Source organism: Galleria mellonella, unplaced genomic scaffold (assembly GCF_026898425.1).
Source record: "Galleria mellonella isolate WM207_F2 unplaced genomic scaffold, CSIRO_AGI_GalMel_v1 utg93, whole genome shotgun sequence".
Lineage (NCBI taxonomy): Eukaryota > Metazoa > Arthropoda > Insecta > Lepidoptera > Pyralidae > Galleria > Galleria mellonella.
Genome location: NW_026442176.1, coordinates 2581829 through 2604939, shown reverse-complemented (window position 1 = coordinate 2604939; position 23111 = coordinate 2581829). Strand labels below are relative to the sequence as shown.

The window sequence follows — 23111 nt, the reverse complement described above, 5'->3', positions numbered from 1 at the left end:
GCAAAACAATGGTTTTCAGGGCGAACTGCGTGGAAGTCGATCTATTGCTAGAGATGAGGCCATTACATCCCATTACTGACAATCTCTTTCTCCCCAATTACCTAATGTTAGGATATCAGCAGGTTAATAAGAAAGGATAAGAGAAACCAGGTAACAAATATGTACACAATTCAAAGAATATGCGTACTCGACTAAATTTACAAACTGATTATTTGTTTATTATTGTTTTGTTTAATGCCGCTATCATAAGTATACCTGAAACCAACTACATTTAGTTCAGAAACTAAAGCCTCTAGTAGTCTACCAATGGTATGAGTTATTCCTCATAAATATGAAATATCTTACGTTTTATTTATATTTTATTTTATTAAATATTTTCTTACTCTTTCATTAAACAAATGAGACCATGAAAGAAGCAGTAAATAAACAGTGATGTCAATTCTCAAGTGCCATTTCACCGAATCTATCTTTTACCTTAATATTTTAATTTGATTCCGTAAAATTCTTGTTTTATGAGTTATTATAAACTAAGCTTATAAAAATTTTTAAGCTTATAGAAACTTAGTTAATAACTATTTTTTAAATAAATAATTTATTTTAATACCAAATTGCTTGGGACCTCTGTCCCATTCGTATTTCAACCGTGAAGCACTTGTGTTTGCATGGCTGTGTTGCGGTTTGAAGGGTGGGATATAGCATGAATTTACTGGGTACAAAGGAATAACACCTGAGTCCTCAGGAATGGTAACGCATGGGGAGTACAATGGGCGAAACAGTATACTCTGTTATGTCCATGGTACTGCTCATATCTATAGGCGACGGTTACCACTTCCCATCAGGTGGGCCGTCAGCTTGTTTACCATTCTAAGTTGTATAAAAAAAAATCATAATAAATTTTAAAAAGTGACGCCTCAGAATCAAATCCAGGATGTAATGTAATCATGTTTAATTTCCTAGTCGAAGTGTTAATAATTAACCAATACCTAAATATATTAGTAGTACGTAATAATCGTTAACTATCGATTAAATGAATCGACAGTTCGATTAAGGTTACAAATAATCTAATAGTCGACTAAATAATTGACAATAAAAAGAGTTAAATTAACCCAACATTTTTTTATTTACGTACGTATTTACGTTAATCAACGTGTCCATAACGGAAAATGATATATGACAATTGCTTAGAAATATATTTTAACTACTCATTAAAGCATTTATTAATGATATTTTTCTTCTTTTCAGGTAAACATCACAATTATATTACGTCGTTCATTCTCATAACTTCATTTGCATATCACAATTTGTCATGTAAGTACCTAAATACTGCACAGTACATGGGGTGAAAAGAAACGCCACTTTTAGTAAAGTTATAGGTAACGTGCCCACGTAATTTCAGGAATAGAAACGCATGGGCGGTATATTATATTCTGTAAATTGAAATATCTGTGTTACTTTTCATATCTATGAACGACGAAATTAGACATAGATTCGGTGGATAATGATCCGATATATATACAATATTATACCACTAAGATGGCAAATAAGCGATTTTTAGTTAGGGTATTAGGCGCGTGTTACCGACTCTGAAGAGACCTCTTTATTCCTTCTCAAAAAAACCTCGACAACCTGAGTTTTCGTGTAAGAAAACATCTCTGAAACCAAGCTGTATGCGATCATCTAAGCTTTAAGATATAGATGTAAACTATCTGGCGATAGCGAGGTGTACGATGGTAGAAGGTAAGTATTGAGTTCCTCTAAACATTGACGGCGGAAAAAAGTTTTGTTTGTTTGTTTAGAAATTTCTATTGTACATAAAAAAAGAGAACAGAAAGAGCAATTAGAATGTTAAACGGTACAATTTAAGTTAAGTTAAACGGTGCATTTTTTTTTCAATATTTAATATTATCTTTTGGATAACAGACTTTTAACATATTCGAAAAAAAAAAACATCCGAAATTTCTAAACAAACAAACAAATAACCGGTTTTCATGAAATATAATATCAACCCATAATATATTTAGAATTTATACTAAAGCGTAAGTTCTAAAGCTCGTACAATATTAAAGCAAAGTGAAAGGATTATCTTATGCATTATTAATCAGTAGTTCCAAAATATAGCATACATTTCACTACCCCGAGTTACAAACCCCAAAGGCCGACGTGAGCTCGATCAGTATTGCCAGATTGGGTACTTCTTTCGATTTTTTTTTAGGTAAAAAGAAAGTGGAAAAAATTGTGGTAACTTTTTTACTCTTTAGACATTTTTAAACTATATATAGAACTATAGAATATTGTAATGAAGATAGTAAAATTACATTTTTTTCGTCATTCGCCTAATGTTTACGTGGTAGAACGTACTAACAACTAACAAAAGATTATGATATCGTAAAGTGCAGAAATCGTTTTAGTTTGGAAAAAAAAATACTTGAACTTTGGGGTAAAATCAAAATTGCATCTGGCAACACCGAGCACAGTTCTGAGTGGTACCAAAACTTTGAGCAACTTTGTATGTCAGTTTACATTTGTAGGTACCTATAGTACAATATAATAGAGATAAATATTTTTTTTTTATATTCAATCATAAGTCTTAATCTGTTATCAAATGAAGACGTAAAATGACAAACTACTAATATCCAATAATCCGATAAATATAGACTTATAAATTGAGGTCCAATATGGTAGATTGTAGAACTTCTAGTAGCAATGATGGTGGTCAATCTCCGAGTGTTCACAATCATACACATATTAATGGTAACAGAATTAAACAAAATATTTTTATTCAAATAACCAATGATTTTGGTCGTATGGTCCCGGCAGAAAATAGGCCATTCCTTCCTTTCCCGTGGGCGTCGTAAGAGGCGACTAAGAGAGGTCGAGAGATGGGCATCTGCGTTCCTCTTAAAACATCGCTAAAGCCTAACTGCAGTTGTCAACCCGCCTGCCAAGTGTGGCAACTATTGGCAAAACCCCCCAAGGGGAGTCTTATGTTTAGCAGTGGACCGTAAAAGGCTGATATGATGATGATGATGAACCAATGATAAGAACTTTCACATGATAACACGTATTTCAGTAATATATGACTATGTTATGACTACATAAGGATCTATTCGATTTAAACGAGCTACTTTAAAGGCGGTGAATAAACGTCTGGTAGTAAAACTGATACTTTCTGAGGAATATAAAAGACATAAGTTACATGCCATTGGCTTTAGATTGATACTATGTAAAGAAAACTGCCACAATGGTTGATATCCAGAAGCTGCATAAGATAGTATTTGTATGCACCTACTAGCTAGCCCACAGCTTTAAACGTATGAATCAGGATAAAATTTACTAGAATATAATTTTTGTTTCTATTCAACGTCTGCAAATTGATTAAATAAATTCAAACATCTAAACATATTCTATTTTTTCAAAATTATAATATATTACTAGATATATATACTTAAATAGATGTTATAGAAACTTGTTTTGGAGTACCATTGAAAGTCAAATATTTTGACGACCCATCTGATAGAAAATGATCATCTATTAACACGAACTCTTCATGTGTTATCTTTTCTGAGAATTAATAAAACTTTGGACCTAATATTTCATTGTATAGATATTATTTAAAAAAAAACAACTCCAAACATAACAATTCCTTTGAAACTAATACAAAAATAAGCCCTAGTGACAGTAAGAATAAATTATACAAATTAGTATTGAATTAGCAAAGAAAAACAGACAATTCCAGAACCTACTTCTTTTGTGAATCATTTAAAAACAGCGTTATCCATGGCTGTCATTACAACATAAAAAGATGATGTCTGTATAAGGACAAATGTCATTTTAATAATACATAGAATGACAAACAAACTACTGGCTAAGCTGATGAAAAATAATACCTGTCGCCTATAGACACGAACATAGTACCATGGATATCATACTGTAATACCCATAATGCCCTTCATTACTTTTTATCCCTGAAAACTATGGTGTTACCTGCAATTAAATCAAAACACAGCCTAGTACGCATAACTGCTTTATAGCAGGAACCCAAGTAGGACAAAGGCCCAAATGCAAACGACTTTTATACAAAGTCTCCCTCTAATGAATGAGTTACACTTGGTGAATTATTTGTTCTAATGGTCATATTTAAGTCACAGAGGGAACTCGATATCTGCTAGTGTTTTTTTGGGTAACATTGTACCGAGTAGTATGTTAGTACTATTAAACATACTGTGACTGTACCAAACACTTGCGGCTTTTGTAATAAAGTCAGGTTTATGCCGTGCATTATCTTTAGGCTTGGTTTAATCCTCGACTAATTAGGCCAGGTTTAGTTGGAGTTTTAACAGGTTTTTCGTAATGACACTGTTGGAATGTAAAAAAAGCTTAGTAAGCCCAGTTCTTAGTAATCAGCACAGATTTGTGGCCGCAGAGATCCCTCCACTCGCATATTATCTCCGGCCAAATACATTCTTATCCCCTCCGTTTCTTTCCCTTATTTCCGTCTCGTCATTCAAGACAAATGGGCTTTCTCATTTGAATTGTAAATTGTGATGTCAATATTGCACGGTAAGTCAACAAGACCTTGTTAAGGGGAAAAGAAATGCCTCCAAAGTAAACATTATTTATTCTCAAGTCTTTATAATGTGTTATTAAGACTCCAACTTTGCGTATTACGCATTATTTATTAGGGAGTTCGTCTTATTTGTCTATTCCCTAAATGCTATTTAATTTTCCAAGATCTACTGTGTTTTTATTAATATGGAATTTTATCATACAATATTTATTTAGTAACATATTCTTTGCGCGCGAAAATTATAGCAAAAGGGCCAACTTATTTATTTATTTATTATTTTCTTTTTCTTAATTGGAGACTACAATATATGATGAATGAATTTGATATCCCAGGTCATTTAGTTGCTTTTTGTTTAACTAACTCCAATTTCTATATGCATATATAACGGAAATTATATGAACCTTTATTGTATGAAGTTGAAACAATTGATGGAAACGACAAATTTAGTTAAACATTCATAATGAACATAAGTTTTAAAATTAATATAACTCCAAGTTATTAATTTGAAATGTGAACTTTTAAGACTTAAATATAATTTTTATACTTTGATTATTTTAGAAATTAAACGTAATATGACGATAGAAAATAAAAGGAAATAAGGATTTGATGGAAGAGAACTCTTTTAAATATTGCCTGTTATACATCTTTTTTTCAAAATAAATTATAACAATGTAATTTTTGTGTACAATAATGTATAAATAAATAAATAAGAATATGCAAAAACGTTAAATTACATCAAATGCTGACAATCTGCACAAATAACAGAAAATATTTTTTGCACTGCCTACAAATGAAATAGCATTTCAATTGCCCTGATATGATATCTATGCACATGTACCTACTCAATGTACTCATTGATCGAAATGACAATTATCTCGATTGAAGATACAATTTGATAAAAATCAAACATCTTGAGAAAATTCCATTTTTTTTTCACATAACATAAAACAATGAATAACATGTTTCTACTGCATGATTGTCACGAAATGCATGCACTCTTAAGTAATATCTGTTGTATTAGATTAGGGTTATCGATATAAAGTGGATTTTACTAGTCGCTCGAGAATCTTGCGGACTGTTATCGAAATTACATTGATCCTTAACAGATTGTTTCTTAAACATACCTATAGAGATAAGTAATCTTTGTTAGATTGCTACTATTATTATTAATGCGAAGGTTTGTTCTAGTTTATGTAGAAATATCTATATATTTGGATACATAAATATTTGTTACTCTTTCAGCCAAAAACTACTGAATGGATTTGAATGCTTGATTGCCGTGTGACTCCGGCATAGAATGAGCCACCCCTTTCTCACCCCTTTTTTCACCCCTTTCCACAGATGTCGTAAGAGGCGACTAAAGAAGGGCGAGGTATGGGCAGCCGCAACCCTCTTGAAATATCTCCAAAGCCTAACCGCGGTTACCAAACCGTATACAAAGTGTGGCAACTGGCAATACCCCCCCCCCCCTAAGGGAGCCTTATGTTCAGCAATGGATAGTTAAAGGCTGATCTGATGATGTTAATGATGCTTGATTGCCACCTTCGTAATATAAAAACACGAGGAGATTATATCCAATTTGAACGCATTCTCCTGTATTCTTTATACACTGACGCACGCAGGCAAAGCCACGGGTGACAGCTAGTAAGTAACAAACTTTGTTTGTTGTCGTAATTTAGTAATAACTTAATGCTGAGACTGGAAGAACTTACCTAATAGTCCTTCAACCGGGTTAGCGTAACTAGATTTATACATAGTCAAGTACCTAGTTGAGCTGAAGCTCAGTGTTACGAGTACTATTAGGAGTAATAACGCTGTGTTGTAACTCTATGTTTTATTTGTATGTATGCTATGCGACCACTCGTCGAAATTAAACACGTGACTTTTTTATAAACATAAAAATAGCAAATAAAAATATAAGATTTTAAATAATCATACACTGTCTTGAATTTTAGAAAAATAATACAAATAAATGGATTGAAATGGTATTAAATTAATCATTAATATTGTATTAATAATTTTTGGCGAAGCGTTTTATAATATTTGTATGCCCTGCAACTACAAAACGTAGTGATTCATACAATTTTTTTTTGTATAACTAAATACCTATGTTTAAGCAAATAAATGATTGATTGATTAAAAAAAATATACACCTTATACACTTAAAATGTATTTAATTTTTTTTTTTGTATATGGACTTTTACTGCTACTTTTATTTAAACTATTTACTAGTAACTGCTTCTCTTATATGAATGCATTAAGTAACCTATATACTAAACTAAGGGACAACGTACCTGGTACCGAATTTTATTCAAATCCGTACAGTAGTTTTTGTGTAACAATCATACATCCATTCATCCTTACAAACATTCGCATTTATTACATTAATAATAGAACTTTCAAAATACGTAGAAAGCCAGCACTAGCCCAGTAGATAATACGCCTAATAATGTATGAACATACTACTAATACTAACACGGTCGGGTTGGCGATCTTTCCAGAACATAGAACAAATTGAATTAGGAGATAATGCGTTTTATGACTGTGCCATAAGACCGTTTCGGGTTCTTGAGTATTTTATAAGAAACTGTCTACATTGTAACGTAAATATCTGTCTTTTAGCAAAAAAAAATTAGAAAAAAATGTAATCTTCATTTTATAATCCAGTGCTGGCAGCTTTTATAATTTGACTAGCTGATGCCCGCGACTTTGTCCATGTTCCTTCTTTCTTTTATTCCTTCGATTAAAATTTTTAACCTCTTTATTGTAGTGAACTATGTCTGGCAGGACTGGACCAAAATTAACAAATGACGTGTCGTTCTCACTCTTTGCCTTAGGTAAAAATTACTTTGCTTAAGTGGGTTGTTTACTAAACTATATAAGTTACTAAAATTTTTTAACTATCCCACGGGAACTTTTTAATTTTCCGTGGTTAAAAGTATCGTGGTTAAATCTAAAATGTTGACTGGGGATGTAAGGGACCACCATGCAAAATTTCATGTAAATAGTTCCAACATTTTCGGAGATTAGCCCGCACAAACTGACAGAGGAACAAAAAATTTGAAAAGAATCTGGATGTGTTCTTTTTCACTTCTATTCTGTGTACAGACATTCGACCTGTACAGTTTTATTACATATATAGATGTTATTTAATTTTTTATACTTTTTTCTTTATGAAAAAGAATGTATTTCTATTACGTCAACAGCCACAATAACTTTGTTTCGATATTTACTGCGTAAAACTCATAATCATTCATTCGTAAAAAAAGCGACTTCAGTCGTGAATTAATCAATAAACCACGGGCGAGATATTTTGTACATATCTTACTGTTTTGTACTTGTTTTGTTTGTTTCAGCATACAATGAGTATTATATAATAATTATTTATTGCTCATTGTATCAAAGTATTTAATAAAATGCCTGATAGTTTAAAAAGCATAGAGAAGGATAAGGCATTTCGGAACAAACTTCATAAAATTTTACTCGGTACAGGAATTAATGGCCAAAAAATATGCAATCTAATCTTATATAATATAAATTAAATACATAATTTAATCTACAATCTTCTTATTTAAAAGTTTCCTCTTGTTGGGGCAACTAATTCATGCATGCTCTTCCAGCCAACTCTCTTCCAGGCCGTGTCTTTGACCTTCTATATGACATGACACCTAGTGTTTCCTTTATCTTTCCCATGTAGTTATTTCTCGGTCTTCCCCTTCCTCTTTTGCCCACTATTTGTTATTTAAAAAATCACCATGGCGTATAATGTGGTCCAGCATTTTGCCTTTTCTATTCTCTATTGCTTTTATTAATATTCTTTTCTCATTCACCCTTTTCAAGACTTCCTCGTTCGTTACTTTTTCTGTCCAGCTTATTCTTTCCATTCTCCCCCATGTCCACATATCGAATACCTCAAGCATCTTTCTTTCCTTTCGCGTTATCCATGTTTCACATCCATATTATGCTATGCTACAAATGTAAGTTTCTTTTTTAAATCTCATTTTTTGTGCGTTTATGTTTAAACTCTCTTTTTCAATCGACTTCAAAAAAGAGGGCGTTCTCAATTCGGTTGCATTTTTTTATGTTTATCTGTCAGTTCTAAACCGATTTGTAAAATTCTTTTTTATTTGAATGGGTATACTTACAGATTAGTCGGAGAAATTAGTTCGAAATTTTATCAAAATCTGTTCAGTAATTAATTTTTAGACAAGTTTTGTCATAATTGAAGTCGATGTTTTTGTGGGGTATAAACATTAATTATTTGCGAAGCAATCTAGAAGCTATGCTCTAAGGTAACAAAATAATAAACGTGTATAAAATTATTTTTTCAATATTGTTCTTTTCCTGAGCCCCTGCTCAGGATCAGAGATAAAGTAACATTCTATTAGAGGGTGAACATGATAACATCACAGTTCCGAATGTTACAGTTCACACGTTTTTATCAATTTATTGCTGCCATTATTATTTTGTTCTGTCGTCACGCCTATAATAATCTAAGAATTAAAGTCCTATTTATTGTAATACATCAAGCTATGTAGGATAAGTATTGCATAGAAATCTGGATGTCACTACACATTTATACAAATTATCGGCCTAAAAATCATTACTTCCCTTTCCCTTTCGGTAGTCGAGTACTACATAATAAAATTTGTTTCTTCAAACAAAAAAATACCTACTTCAATAGTGAATACTTATTTTGATTTAAAAACCAAACTACTGAATTCATTTCAATAAATTTTTTTGAATTCAATCTAAAAGTATCTTCTTTCGGAAAAAAAAATCTAATACAATATAAATGACGGAGTTATGAAATAACAAATATAAAGAGGTACAAGCAAATTGAAAACCTCCCTCTTTTTTTAAAGTCGGTTGAGAACATGTTAATATTGGTATAAATCTTCCACGCGTTTCACAATACGAGTTGAGCTTGTATTAACACCAGACTTATTCAGGCTTTGAAATTATATTTCTTTTAATTATATTTATTTTTTCCGTAGTAGGTATACACAATTAATTTTTTTTATGTTATCGAAACAACAGCGTATAAAATAATATTTAAATCAAAAAGGTTTTCTTTAGTTATTAATTTATTATACTACATGAGTTCGAAATCATTACCATGACTTTAAAATAATTATTCGAAGCATAGAAATTCAGATCAAAAGCATAATGGAACTTTTTTAAATCCTTTTACCTTAATTTTCCTCGTATTTCTACGTGAACTTATAGATTTTCGCCTTGTGTTGACACCATTAAGTATAATATAACAAGCCATAGAAAACAAAAAACTTTGTTTGCTTAGTTCCCATGTTTCCCCATTACTGCGGATTGTTCGCTTTGTTCCTGTTAAATTCCATTATTGTACAAACGTTTGTTCCTCAAGAGATTGTTCCTTTCAAAAGAATAAAATTGTCATTTTTTTCTTTCTGTTCTTTTATAAAAAAAAAATGTTCATATAATTTATACTAGTAATTGTTAATTAAATGTAGGTGTTTTTCGATTTGAAGAAATGTTTTTATACCACTGAGATAGCAAAAGAGCGTACGGCCCACCTGATAGTAAGCGGTTACCGTAGCCTATGTACGCCTGCAATACCAGGAGAATTACGCGCGCGTTGTCACCCTGAAGAAACCTCTTTATCGTTTTATATATAAATCTAATATAAATAGAGATTGTGTCCCACAAAAAAACAGACTTCAATTGCGGTAAAATAGGTTGTTTTGATCTAAAAACTAAAGTACTTAATCGATTTTGTAAAACATCTATGGGGCCAATTTGTAAAGTGTACCTTTTCAGACAAAAATAAATTTCCGAATCAGTTTACAACTAACAACGTTTTAGGTAACGAATACATAAAAAAAAAAACAAAAAAAAAACCACCGAATTGAAAACCTCCTTTTTTTAGAAGTCGATTGAAAATATCAATTAAGTAAACAAAGTCGTCTGTTTAGGTATTTACATCCTAGTCGCATTTTTGTCGACAAACGATTGTGCTTACATGTTATTTTGCTTTACAGAAATGGAAAATGGCAGTAAAATTACAAATTATGATGTCTCAACGTCATAATGTTAAGGAAAAAAAGCATGAAAAAAGAACTAAACCGAATAATTTTATTACTTGTTCCCATAACATCCTTACTTATATTAGAAATGTGAAAGTGAGTTTGACTTTTTTATATTACTCCTTGGTACCTCAATGGCTTGTCCCAACCGTCATAAAATTTCATAGATTTAATATCGACGTGTGTTTTTAAATTGAATAAAGATATAGGTGCCTTTTTAAAATTTATTTTAATCAATTTATCTCAAGAACAAAATCGCGGGAAAATATTAGTAATACACAAAGTAAACACCAGTCATTTCAATTATTTTCCTTAATGGAATTTCCTTGTGGAAATCTCATTTCCATAAAGCAATTCAAATGAATAATGAGATCTGTAGCACGAAGTTAGTATGTGTAGTCTCAAAGGACTATACACACACATACACGTAGCAAAACTTAGTCGGCATATGCAATTAAATTATATAAAATACCCGCCGTAGAAATTTCACGTCTATGCAACTAATTGCTACATATCGTATGCATTCCTAATACAAATGTGAAATTCAACATTTAATAACATTTATTCTTTGAATTTTCTAACAACTAAAGAAAATAACTTTACATCAATAAACACATACAAAATTATATTTATTAAATACTTGAAGCAGAATGGGAGTAAATGCGAAAATGACTGGAAATAGAGAAGAATGGAAGAGGAAAACATATTACGCCGACCCCAAATTATAATTGGGATAAGGGTAGGAAGATAATGATCAAATATTTGAATTAAATGATCAAAAATATTATAAATAGTTTAAAAAGTCGAAAAAATAAGAGATCTAATGCAGAATAATTAACTAGAGAATTAGGTTTGAAGAGAGTTGAGATAATGTGTACGTAAACGTTGTTTAAAACCGAATTCACTAATGTCAATGGGCAGAGCGTTCCAGAGTCTAATAACCGTAACGGTGAAAGAATCCGTGACAAAGCCAATACGATGAGCTGGAAAACTAAGCAAGTATTCATCAGAGGGAGACTTTGTACAAATGTCGTTTGCTTGGGCACATCTGTCCCATTCGTGTTTCTACAGTGAAGCTGTTGTGTTTGCATGGCTATGTATTGAAGAATTAGATATGGCAGTGAATTTACTGGGTACAGAGGAATAACACCTGAGTCCTCAGAAATGGCAACGCATGGAAGGTATCATCATGGGTGAAACAGTTTATTCTGTTATGTCTATGGTACTGCTCATGTCTATAGGCAACGGTTACCACTTTCCATCAGGTGGGCGTGCGATACTGATCAGGCGTACCTGAGTACGCAGTATCGCATATGTCGGGTATCATTAGAATATTTACAATACTCCAAGTATCGTTATTTATAAATTATTTCAAAATATATCCATTTTCAACACTAGAGTCCTATTTTTTTATTTGCGGAGTAAAATGTGCAATACAATATATTAGATTGCTGATAATAAAGATTTATTTCTCAATTTCAACTTTATTAATTGTGAATTGCTGTGAAGTTCTGTAGATATGGCAAAATTATTTGATTTTTTTTCTATTTCGGAAATGTAAATATAAAAGTGTAAGCGTACAGGAATACTCAACAATTACCTACCTATACAATACTAATATATAATACAAAAAATTCAATATACTTCGGAAAGAGCGCCTCCGGTTTTCGCCATCGGAGACGACCTAAATCGAATTACTGTGTATTCGATTCCATTGATTTATATTCTCAAATTGATATCTGAAACTGAAACTACCGTAATATCGTAAGTGTCCGTAAAAGAAATAGTTAAATGCAATAAAGATATCCTTTTTTAAGCGACTATCAAAATGAGAGGGTTTGCAATTCGTCATGTATTTTTTTTTTGTTACGTAGTTACATCACTAGTTATAAATCGATTTACCATCGATAGTTTACCTCTGTGTTAGACACATATTAATTTTAGAACTGACGGCTTTATTTGTCATAACTTTGCATTCTAAATTCAAATATACATATTCATTATCGGTGTCTTGTATATTCACTTGTCTGATATTTAAAAATTGATTCTCGTTACTTCTTACTACTTGTAGTAAGAAGTATGTAAGTAAGAAGTAATAGTACAAGTACTATTAAAGTTCTTTATACTGTACTATTAGTATTACTTTCATTCCCTTGAATGTAGTAATAGGCGACTAAGGAAATATAATGGTAAAGCGATAGACAACAGCATCCCTCTTAAAACATCACTAAAAGCCTAACTGCGGTTGCCAACCCGCCTGCAAAGTGTGGCAACTACTCGCAAAGCTCCTCTTATGGGAAAGGCTTATGTTCAGCAGTGGACAGTTGTCGGCTGATATGATGATTAATATTACTTACTTTTACATTGCACTAATAGATACGCTCTTTGCGAAAATAATCTCCCAAGTACGGTTCTCAGTTGGGCTAATTTGCAACAATTTTTTCTGAATTATCTCGTGTTTTAATACTGAATACCCAGAATCAGCTAGTTTATTCTTTAATATTTCTTTAAAATAATTTAATTTGTAATATTTTTAATTTTTAATCATTACATTATATTTTAATAATTAATTAATTAATTAGATCGTAAAAGTTCGACTAATTTCGGAATCAATTCGTGATCCTTAGTCATGAGTGACTATGACACGAGCACGAGTCTGACTGAATGCCTCGGTCCACTAGGTGGGAGCTATAGGCTTCTCAAACATTATCTATAAATACTCAGGTTTAAATCAGTTTTAGCGTATTATTTTGTTTCCCCAAATTCTCTAACTTATTCTGCTTTTTACCTTTAGTGAGGGAAATTAGGTCGTTACATAATGATGTAAATATTTTATGTTACAAATAATTCATTTCATTTCAATGTTTTACGGATCGAATGCACTTTTATGAACAGATGCATTATTTTTCAATATACAGCGTCAACATCCTCTTTTGTAGCATAAAAATGTTTTATATAAGCGTGAAGTATTGCTGAGATTGTATAAAAATGTATTTTCTTTTCATAAATCGTCGGGTATATTGATTTATGTTCAGTACAGTTAGCATCAAAAATTTATGATCACAAATATAAAGACAGCTCGCCATCAACAGAGAGTTCATCCTCATATCTTAGAGTCCAGATAGTCGCGTATAGCGCAATTTCAGAGATCTCACCAACGACCAGGTTATGGAATGAATGGAGATTTTCCCAAGAGGTAACAAGGGGTTCATCAAACAAAACATCATCCAAAATGCATGTGTTTTAGATAATTCTAATTTGAAAATGGAACATGAGCCGACAGTCTACGAGTAGAGATGACACTCATATACTTTTATTTTGTAAATACGGAAATCCTGTCAAAATACACCTTTTTTTTCTCTCAGACCAAGCACAGACGAAGGTTGTCACAAATTTATAATATGACACGACACGCGTATGGGAGCGAAGCGCGCGCTCCCACTGCGGTATCTGTTACTTGCAAGCCCTGACTTAATGGGACACGAGTTAGACACGAGCTGTCAGCGAACCAACGAAGTTATTATTATTAAAATGAGAAAAATGTCAGTTCTATATAAATATACCTACTCTACTTAATATTCGAAGGATGGGCAGCAGCGTCCCTCTTAAAACATTACCAAATCATAACTGCAATTGCTAATGTACCTGCCAAGCATGGCAACTACTGGCAAATGCCCCTTATGGGGGAGGCTTATGTTCAGCTGTGAACAGTTAAAGGCTGATATGTTTAATAATGATCAGAGTAAAGTAGGTATCGATGTATTTTTCTTTTATTTTATATACGACTACTTAACTATAACATTTTTTTATGTATATCCGACATCTTAATCGTCTTGTCCATTTATCTAAGAAGTATACAATAATGATTGAGCTTAAAGTAAGACTAGGATTACTAGTCCGTTGTTCTAGCGAAGCCTTAAGACTTACAGAAATATAAGCGGTCATCGTCCTTTAGATGTATAAAAATAACAGTCTTTCGTGTACAATTTGAAAATAGTGGATTAGCCATGCTTTTTGTATGATTAAATAAAATAGAAACAATATTTTAACGCCACGCTACTGTCAAGTTATTTTTTATGCAACTAAAAATTGAATTATATAAAACTGACACTCCTGATAGAACGGTTGATTACAGAAATGAATAGCATTGTGTATACCACAAAATACGATAATATAATAATATTTACGAAAACTATGACTTCATTACATGTAATGTCACTGCTACATTCTACCCTTCAAACCGAATCGCAGCCATACAAGCATCCTATTAGAAATACAAATGTAATAGAGGTCAATGTATGATAATGGGGTGGTAAACTCACCTATGCTAACGGTATATGCTGGCAAGGCACCAGTAAAGGGTGACAGGTGAGATGAAATGGCAGGTCAGTTAGCCCATCGTGATAAATACACCTGGATCTGATAGAGTATATTGCTAGCAATGGGACTGGTAGTCCGCATTACTAACAAACCCTTTCCCCCTTTCATGTACTAGAAGTCATATACATTTACACATACAAATGTAATAGAATCACCTATACAGATAAATTTTCTACAGTCTCCCTCTCGTTAAATAATCAGGCCATTATAACTGTACAACATCAAATGTAATTCCATTAAAATATTGCATAAACCAGCAGAAAAGATATAAATAATAAATAATATTAAGTTAAAAAAAAAACTTGTATATTTAATTACCCGGAACATATGAGTAGTACACATATCCAATTAAAGTGTCATATTTCTAGAAGTAGCAATCAAAGAGAGAGAGTTATGTAAAGGGCTAAGTGCACTACCTTTGTATTTTCGAAGTGTCTGGTTTTGTTTTAATTAGAACCTTGCTTGAGGCTTAATTGCTGACAACTGTAACTTAGCGGCTGATGCATTACTGTTATTAGGGTTGTACAAACAGCAAAGTGGAACTTTTATCATGCTCGTTACCTTGCGTAATTAAAATTCTAGTAAATCTACCTCTCTTCTTATTTAAGAGTTTCCTCTTGTCAAATCATTCATGTATTCTTGCATTTTATGCATTCATTCATGCATGCATATTTCATGCATTCTCTTCCAGCCAACTCCCTAGTTTTACAAGAATTTCGCACAATGACGACCTAAATAACTTTGTGGTTACTCCTGCCGCACTCAGATCACCATGGCACGTTACTTTGTGGAAACCTGTAGTCAAAAACCTTATTCTTTTTCGTTCCATTAGTTGCTATTTATGGGATTACAGTACAGTTCAGAGACCAATATGTCGCCCTCGGATCGCTGACTAGAAGCCCTTCCAGAAGTCTCTTCTTCGGCCTTCTGCTAGTACTGATACGGCTGCTCCCCCATGTCAGAGGAATATTTACTGGCGGTATGTATTCGCTATGGCATAGTATAGCCATAAAGTTCCTGTATCATTTTAAAGGTAATCTTAACCAAGAAATTTAATCTGGATGAAAAATCTGAATACAAATATTAACTTCATCGGATATGATCAGCCAGTATAGATTTAAAATTTGATTTGACTAAATTACATTGCTGGTTTATTGTTTGAAACATTCAAAGCCCTATTTGCTCAAACAAATTTTATTGGACCTATAATTTGAGTTATACAAAGCAAAACAAAATTTCACCAAGTACCGTTCAAAACATAATATTCAGATTTGCAATTTCACAGTAGATCTCCTGGCTTCGGGTTAATTTAGAAATAAAACTTTTCTAAATTGACTTGAGTGTAAGTATGATGAAGTTTAATAACTTGTTTCTCACAATATATGAGAAATGTCGGTTCAAGTCTGAATAACATGTATATTTATATGGCAAATATTAATATTATTAATGAAAAGATAATTACAATTATGATTTATGATTAAAAAATAACATTTCTAATTTATAACACGAATAATGACGGGCACGGGAGCGCCCCATTAAGCGAGCACAGCCGTACCATCCTTTTCTCGAAGTGAATCACGGCTCTTTTGATCTCCTCTGTAGCGACCAAGACAGCATACTGTACCTGGCTATATCGTCAATATATCTAACAATTACACCTTATAATTTACGAATTATTGCTAGTTGAAATTCTTTCTTATTTTTGTCTCTGACAAACTCTGATCTTCAAAATTCAAAGTACTTCTAGCAATCGCACAAACATCAAATTTTGAATTTTATTTATTTTTATTTATTTACAATTTATTGCACCATTTATAGAATAGTAAATACATTCAACTGTAATGAAAAACTTATTTATTTATTCTTTATTGCACAATAAAACTTTGCACAAATGGCGAGCTAAATGCCATATGGCATTCTCTACCAGCTAACCATTTTAATTAACATTTAACCTATAAAAGAAGACAAACTTAAAATCTCGAAATTTCAGTATTCATTTTCATTAAATGAAAAATAATTATTATTAAAAATTATAAAATATACTTATACAAAATCTACTATTTTATTACTAAGTAAATCTAAAGAGTGCACGTAAGACTAAAGTTTTTTATTAGTTGTTATTGCCAAGTATTATAATTAGTATAGAAAATAAAATACTTAATATCAATACGGTCTTATACAAACACTAAATAAAATATGTGACTCGATTTTACATGTGATTTCACAATTTTTTGTAGTGGAAGAACTGCATTGTGAAACTTGAATATTTTTATATTTTATCTTTTTGATGACATTTAAATATTCAATTAATCTTCTCTTCAACTACCACAAACAGTATTTTATAATTTATGCTTGTTTACCATTCTACGTAACATTAAAAACAATTTTATATGAAAATATATATTTTTCATTCATTTCAAACAATTTTTGTATCTAAACGATTTTGCTACAAATTTTTATTCTATCAAATGGTACTCGACATTTCCCCGATGATAAAATCGCGCGATGGAGTGGCATAAGCATGTTTTATTCATAGCACAATGGTACGTTTCCTGTACCATAATGAAGAAAATCGGATCATTTTAAAGTCGATCACCAGGGGTTCAGTTACACGAGAATGTAGGTTAAATGCCTGGAAATTATGTAAATTTTATTTTATTTCCCATTTCCTCTTATTATTATAGCTTTGGATGTTTTTTACTCGATTACTCGATTACACCTTCAAAACCAGTATGTATTAGAATGAAACTTGGTACACAGATAACCCATGTCCTGAAGCGACGTATAGGACACTCATATTCATTCATACATATCAACCGTCAACTATTCACATAAAGAAGGATTTTAAAGGTAGTTGCCAAACTTGACAGGCGATTTGGCAACCGCAATTAATACTTTGATGATGTTTTAAGAGAGACACTGCTGCTCATCCTCCGATCTTTAAGTTCCATTATTCACCTCTTATGACAGCCACTGGAAAGACAGGAGTCCGGTCTATTCTACGTCAGGACCACAGGCAAGGATACTCGTAAATATTATCATAAATCGCACGTAAAACCGCAGGATACAATTAGTATTACAAATGTAAAAAAAAATAAGAATCGTTGTTTTTTTGTGGGGAAAAAAAAGGTCGAATTTGAATAAGTCTGGTACATTAATAAACCATTATCGTAAATGTATCTAGTCAGTACTTTAGTTTGAACTCAAAATAACATTTTTTTTTTGTGGAATGCAATCCTTAATTATCCGTAAATAAGATTAAAATTGAGTGCTATACGTATATTTATATCGGTTTTTATCATACAAGATATGTATTGTATATAAATCAAAATTCTTTTAGTTAGGTAGTAGTTAGGATCATAGTAAATATAATAATGTACTTAGGTATTAACTACAAATTATTTATTTGCAGACTAAAGCTTTTTAAGCAACTTAAAAAAAAAGACATTCTCGGTTTAACGGTATATTTTGTATATCAATCGATATTATTCAGCCATTCTGAATAGATTTTTTTTTGTAACAGATACACCCATTTTAATCTCTCGTATTGTGAAGAATATACAGGTATTATTAGTATATTAGCAAGGAGACTTCATACAAAGATATCTACTTAAATTTTATTCAAACAACAACAAAAAAACCGCTATATTTCATAGTAAGAACGGCTGCTTCAATCCAGCATCTGCACAAGTATAAGCCGGACTGGATTATATATATTCATATTTTAGCTGCCCGAAGGGAAATCAAAACATATATCGCTTGCAAGCGCTTTACGAAGCTGATGTCAAACGTCCGTAAAGAACTCGACATATCCTGTTTCATTTAATACTTCAAAGTGTAATACCTCGCTTTTAAAATGGATTAGCATCCCATAAAATACATCATCTATTTACTTTTTGCCTTTTCTCCTTTCAGTCAACTCAGCGTATATGTATATAAATATTTAATTAAATTTTCATTTTGTATTTTCTGAACGCTCCGGGCTGTGGTTTTCTAATAATAAAATCGTACGTAACATCTAAGCAAAATGCTATTAAGCACATGAAAAGTGTATTATAAACTATATACTTATTAATATTATTAACTAGCTATTATCCTCGGCTTTGTCCATGTTAGTTACGATATAAAATATCCCATGTATTAATTCAAGGTTGACATTCGATTATGCATAAATGGCTAAAAAGATTTGAATGAAATCTGGTACACAAATAAACCGTAGCTTAGATTAACAAATTGGATATTTATTAATACATGGTTTAATACTAATTCATGTGTTACCGTTTCGTCGTTTTAAAATGTCAGAGAGTTAATTCTTATATATTCTTATATATTTTTTGGAAATTTTATTGATATTTTTATCAATATAAAATAACTATATTTTACCTAAATTCCTTTATTAACTTATATTATCCATTTACAATATTGATACAATATTCGGGTAACAAAATTAAATTACTTGAATAAAATACGATATTGAATTGACTGTCATAGTACTGCATTTGATATACAGAAAATAAAATCATTTTATACATAATTCTGACCTAACTAACAATCAAACAGATTGCCTTTGATTAACAAACTACCTATATATTTACAATATTTGAACAGTTTCAATATTTATTTTATTGATTTATTATTTTGCACACATTAAATTATATGTACAGGGCGGACTTAATGCATAATAGCATTCTCGACCAGTCAACCATTATGCTAAACAGAGAGTAAATTGCGGTGCATTGAAATAAATCAATTTATAAATGTAACAAATGTTTTGATAGATAATAACATTAATAAATACATTTTAAGATAAATTAATGTGCATACATATAATAGCTACTTAAAAAAATTATTAGTACATAAATCATATACAATTCAATACATATATAATAAACGTAAGTCATGGCTAATCATGTAAAAATATAGATTGAGTTATTCATTGTTGTAACAGTTTGGAGGAATGTTTGCGAAGGGATTTTATGATATCAATAGGTAGTGCATTCCGAATGCATATGAAATGAGATATATTCGTATAAACATAACTGTAGTTTCTTAACTAATATTAATATTATAATTTTAAAAGGATACAATAGTTGTGATTTTAGAACTGGGCTTCTAAATAGGTTTTTTTTTATACCACTGAGGTGGCAAACAAGCATACGGCGCACCTGATAGTAAGTGGTTACCGTAGCCTATGAACACCTGCAATACCAGAGGCATTACGCGTGCGTTGTCGACCCTGAAGAAACCTCTTTACCCCCCTTTTGAAGGACCCCATGCTGTAGTCTCTTGGGAAAATCTCGGCAGGGAGCTCATTCCACAACCTGAGTGTACAGGTTAATATAATAACCTGTGTTAAGTGACTTTTTAATATCAATAGGTAGTGCATTCCAAATGCATATGTCATCTATGTTTTACTAGCTGTATCTCGGTACTCCTCCTGCATGAATCAGTACATAAACCATCCTATGTACTATCATAGGATGGTTTATGTACTAATAAGATATATGATGATTTAGCAATTAAGACATACTTGTGTATTAAATTTCATTCAAATCCGTTCAGTAGTTTTGTTTTGTAGATGCAAAGTTAAGCTGGTGTTTTGTACATTTCGTCTTTTCGTATTAAAGTTGTTAGTTATATAAACGTCTACATAATATACATATATGACATTTTATTTATTTTAACAAAGTTTATGACCTCGTGGTGTTTATAAAAGTGTTACTGTTTGTACATCATATATCCAATTTTGTTAAAAGGAATAAACAGTTTTTATTCTATCACTGTTTATCTTTTGATTAATATTTTGTTGGTTTGTTTGTAGTATAGCAAAGTATACAAAGACGAACTTACAAAGTTGTATTCCAAATTGTACAACGCAAAAGGTACCTAATAACAGATTTTTGTTTTTCACAAACAAATGGAATTTTTAATTGATGTTTGACATGAAACAGAATGACCATTGAATAATTAAAAACGAAATAGAGCGTAACGCATATATTAGATTTTACACGTGTAACAGGTACAAAATTCTAACAAGTGCGGGTACTTATTAAATTTGAATAATAATGCAATATACCAGTAGGTTAAGAAGCTGAATAACACGTGTATTTTGTTATTTTGAAACAAATTCTTCTCAATATGTAAATATTTGTATTCCTTTCAAATAAATATCCGTGAAAGAGATCTCATAATACCCATCCTCATCCCATCAGCCGTTAACAGCCCACTACTGAACATAGGCCATCCTCTTCAGGGGGATTTGCTAGTAGTTGCTTTGGTGATATTTTATAACAGACGGTACTGCTCATCCCTCGGTCCTTCCCATCCCTCCCTTCCCTTAGTTGTCTCTTACAAAACGTACGGTAAAATCAAGAGTGGCCAATTCTATGCCAGGATCACACTGCAATATTTTATGTATAATATATATTATATGAATTCGTTCCTGATGAGAGGGTCATTAAAAGCCACCTTCTAGAACATCTTTGTTATACATAAAGGCCTCCGGATAACGGCGTGCTTGATATATAGGTACTTTATACATTTACGTGCACTCCTAAATAAATAATCATCATTTTTAATGATAAATGATTCTAACATGAATTGAAAATTCAGGAGATATACAGAGATCATGGGACTTTTGAACCGAAATGAAGCTTTATCTGATTGAACTCTCAGAGTATATTTTGCTTTAAAAATAATTTACAATTCTACAAACACTACGGAAAAGAAAATTGTTTTAATTTCAGTCTTTACTAATATCATAAATGTGAAAGTTATGAAGATATTAGGATATTTTACTACTCTATCACGTTAAATGGTTAAATTAATTTTAATAATATTCGGATCATCATTACCCTACTTTTTCTTTTATGTAACTAAGAATGGCAAACAAGCTGACGGCCCACCTAATGGAAAGTGGTAACCGTCGCCTATAGACATAAGTAGTACCATGGACATAACAGAGTATAATGTTTCATGCACATGACACTTCCGTGTTTTGCCATTCCTGAGGATTCAGGTATTATTTCTCTGTACCCTGTAAATTAACTGTTATATCCCACCCTTCAAACCAAAACACAGCCATGCAAATACAACTACTTCACAGTAGGAATACGAATAGGACAGAGGTGCCAAAAAAAACGACTTTTGTATAAAGTCTCCCTCTGGTAAATCTTACATCAACTAATGGAATACTATTGTTCTAATTTATATAGTTAAAACATTATAAGTAGCTAATAAAAGTACAGAAAGGGAAAATATTATATATTTATCAAAATCATTATTATATAATGCAAAGTATGTATTTGCAGATTTTGTAAATAAACGATATACCTCCTTTGGAAAATATGCTTTATTATTGAGATAAAAAAACATCGCTACAAAAAACATCTTAAATTTCCTATCATTGATAGGAATTAGCAGCGAAATTAAAAAAAAAGGCAAACACAAAAGATCATGGAAAGGTCGCAGTGTCACAGGTTTTTTCTGTCTGAAAAAAGCTCGTCTTTCAATAATAAATTAACGACCACCCACTGAAATTGAAAATATTTGTAATATTAACAAAAACAAGTAATTTGAAGTAATCTAAAATTATTCTAACAAAACATACTCACTGTTTAACTTTTTGATTTTTTCTAGAAGATCTTCAAAGTATTTCACTTGATTTCCTTCTGTAAATTTGAATTAATTAATAAATAAAATGAAAATTAAAGAATTAATATACGTATTCATGCACAAAAGTAATTATTTATATACGACATAAAAAACTCCTTGGATAATTTTTATTACCTTCCTGACTTATTTCTTTTACTGTAAAATTATAAATTATATATACATTAACTTATTTTATTTATTTAAATTATAATATTAATCTTATTAATTTTTTTATACTTTTGCACACATTAAAATATGTCTACAGGACTGACTTAATGCCTGATGGCATTATCTATCTCTTAATGTATAATTAATTAATTAACCTCTTAACATCTATTAATGTAAGTAGTTACATCTTGTAATAAATTCTAAAGCATGTTAACGAGAACTTTCAACGCGTTTCACTGATTAAAAATAAAATAAAATAATTCCTAATGTAATTACACCAC

The 23111-nt window shown here is 31.3% G+C and overlaps 2 protein-coding genes across 5 annotated transcripts in view; one reads left to right on the top strand and one right to left on the bottom strand.

Moving 5' to 3' along the window:
- The window catches only part of LOC113516600 (dual specificity calcium/calmodulin-dependent 3',5'-cyclic nucleotide phosphodiesterase 1A), a 295443-nt gene that overhangs the window by 167294 nt on the left and 105038 nt on the right, over positions 1–23111 (top strand).
- LOC113516889 (maltase 2-like) overlaps positions 1–23111 on the bottom strand; it is a 65461-nt gene that overhangs the window by 22825 nt on the left and 19525 nt on the right. The window contains exons 3-4 of one of the 4 annotated variants that reach the window (XM_052902621.1): positions 22798–22818; positions 22623–22679 (exon numbers count right to left, since the gene is read on the bottom strand). The exons of the other annotated variants lie outside the window; for them this stretch is intronic. Coding sequence (XP_052758581.1) covers positions 22623–22679; positions 22798–22818 — 78 coding nt within the window. The remainder of the gene's footprint in view (positions 1–22622; positions 22680–22797; positions 22819–23111) is intronic. 4 annotated transcript variants of the gene reach the window in all.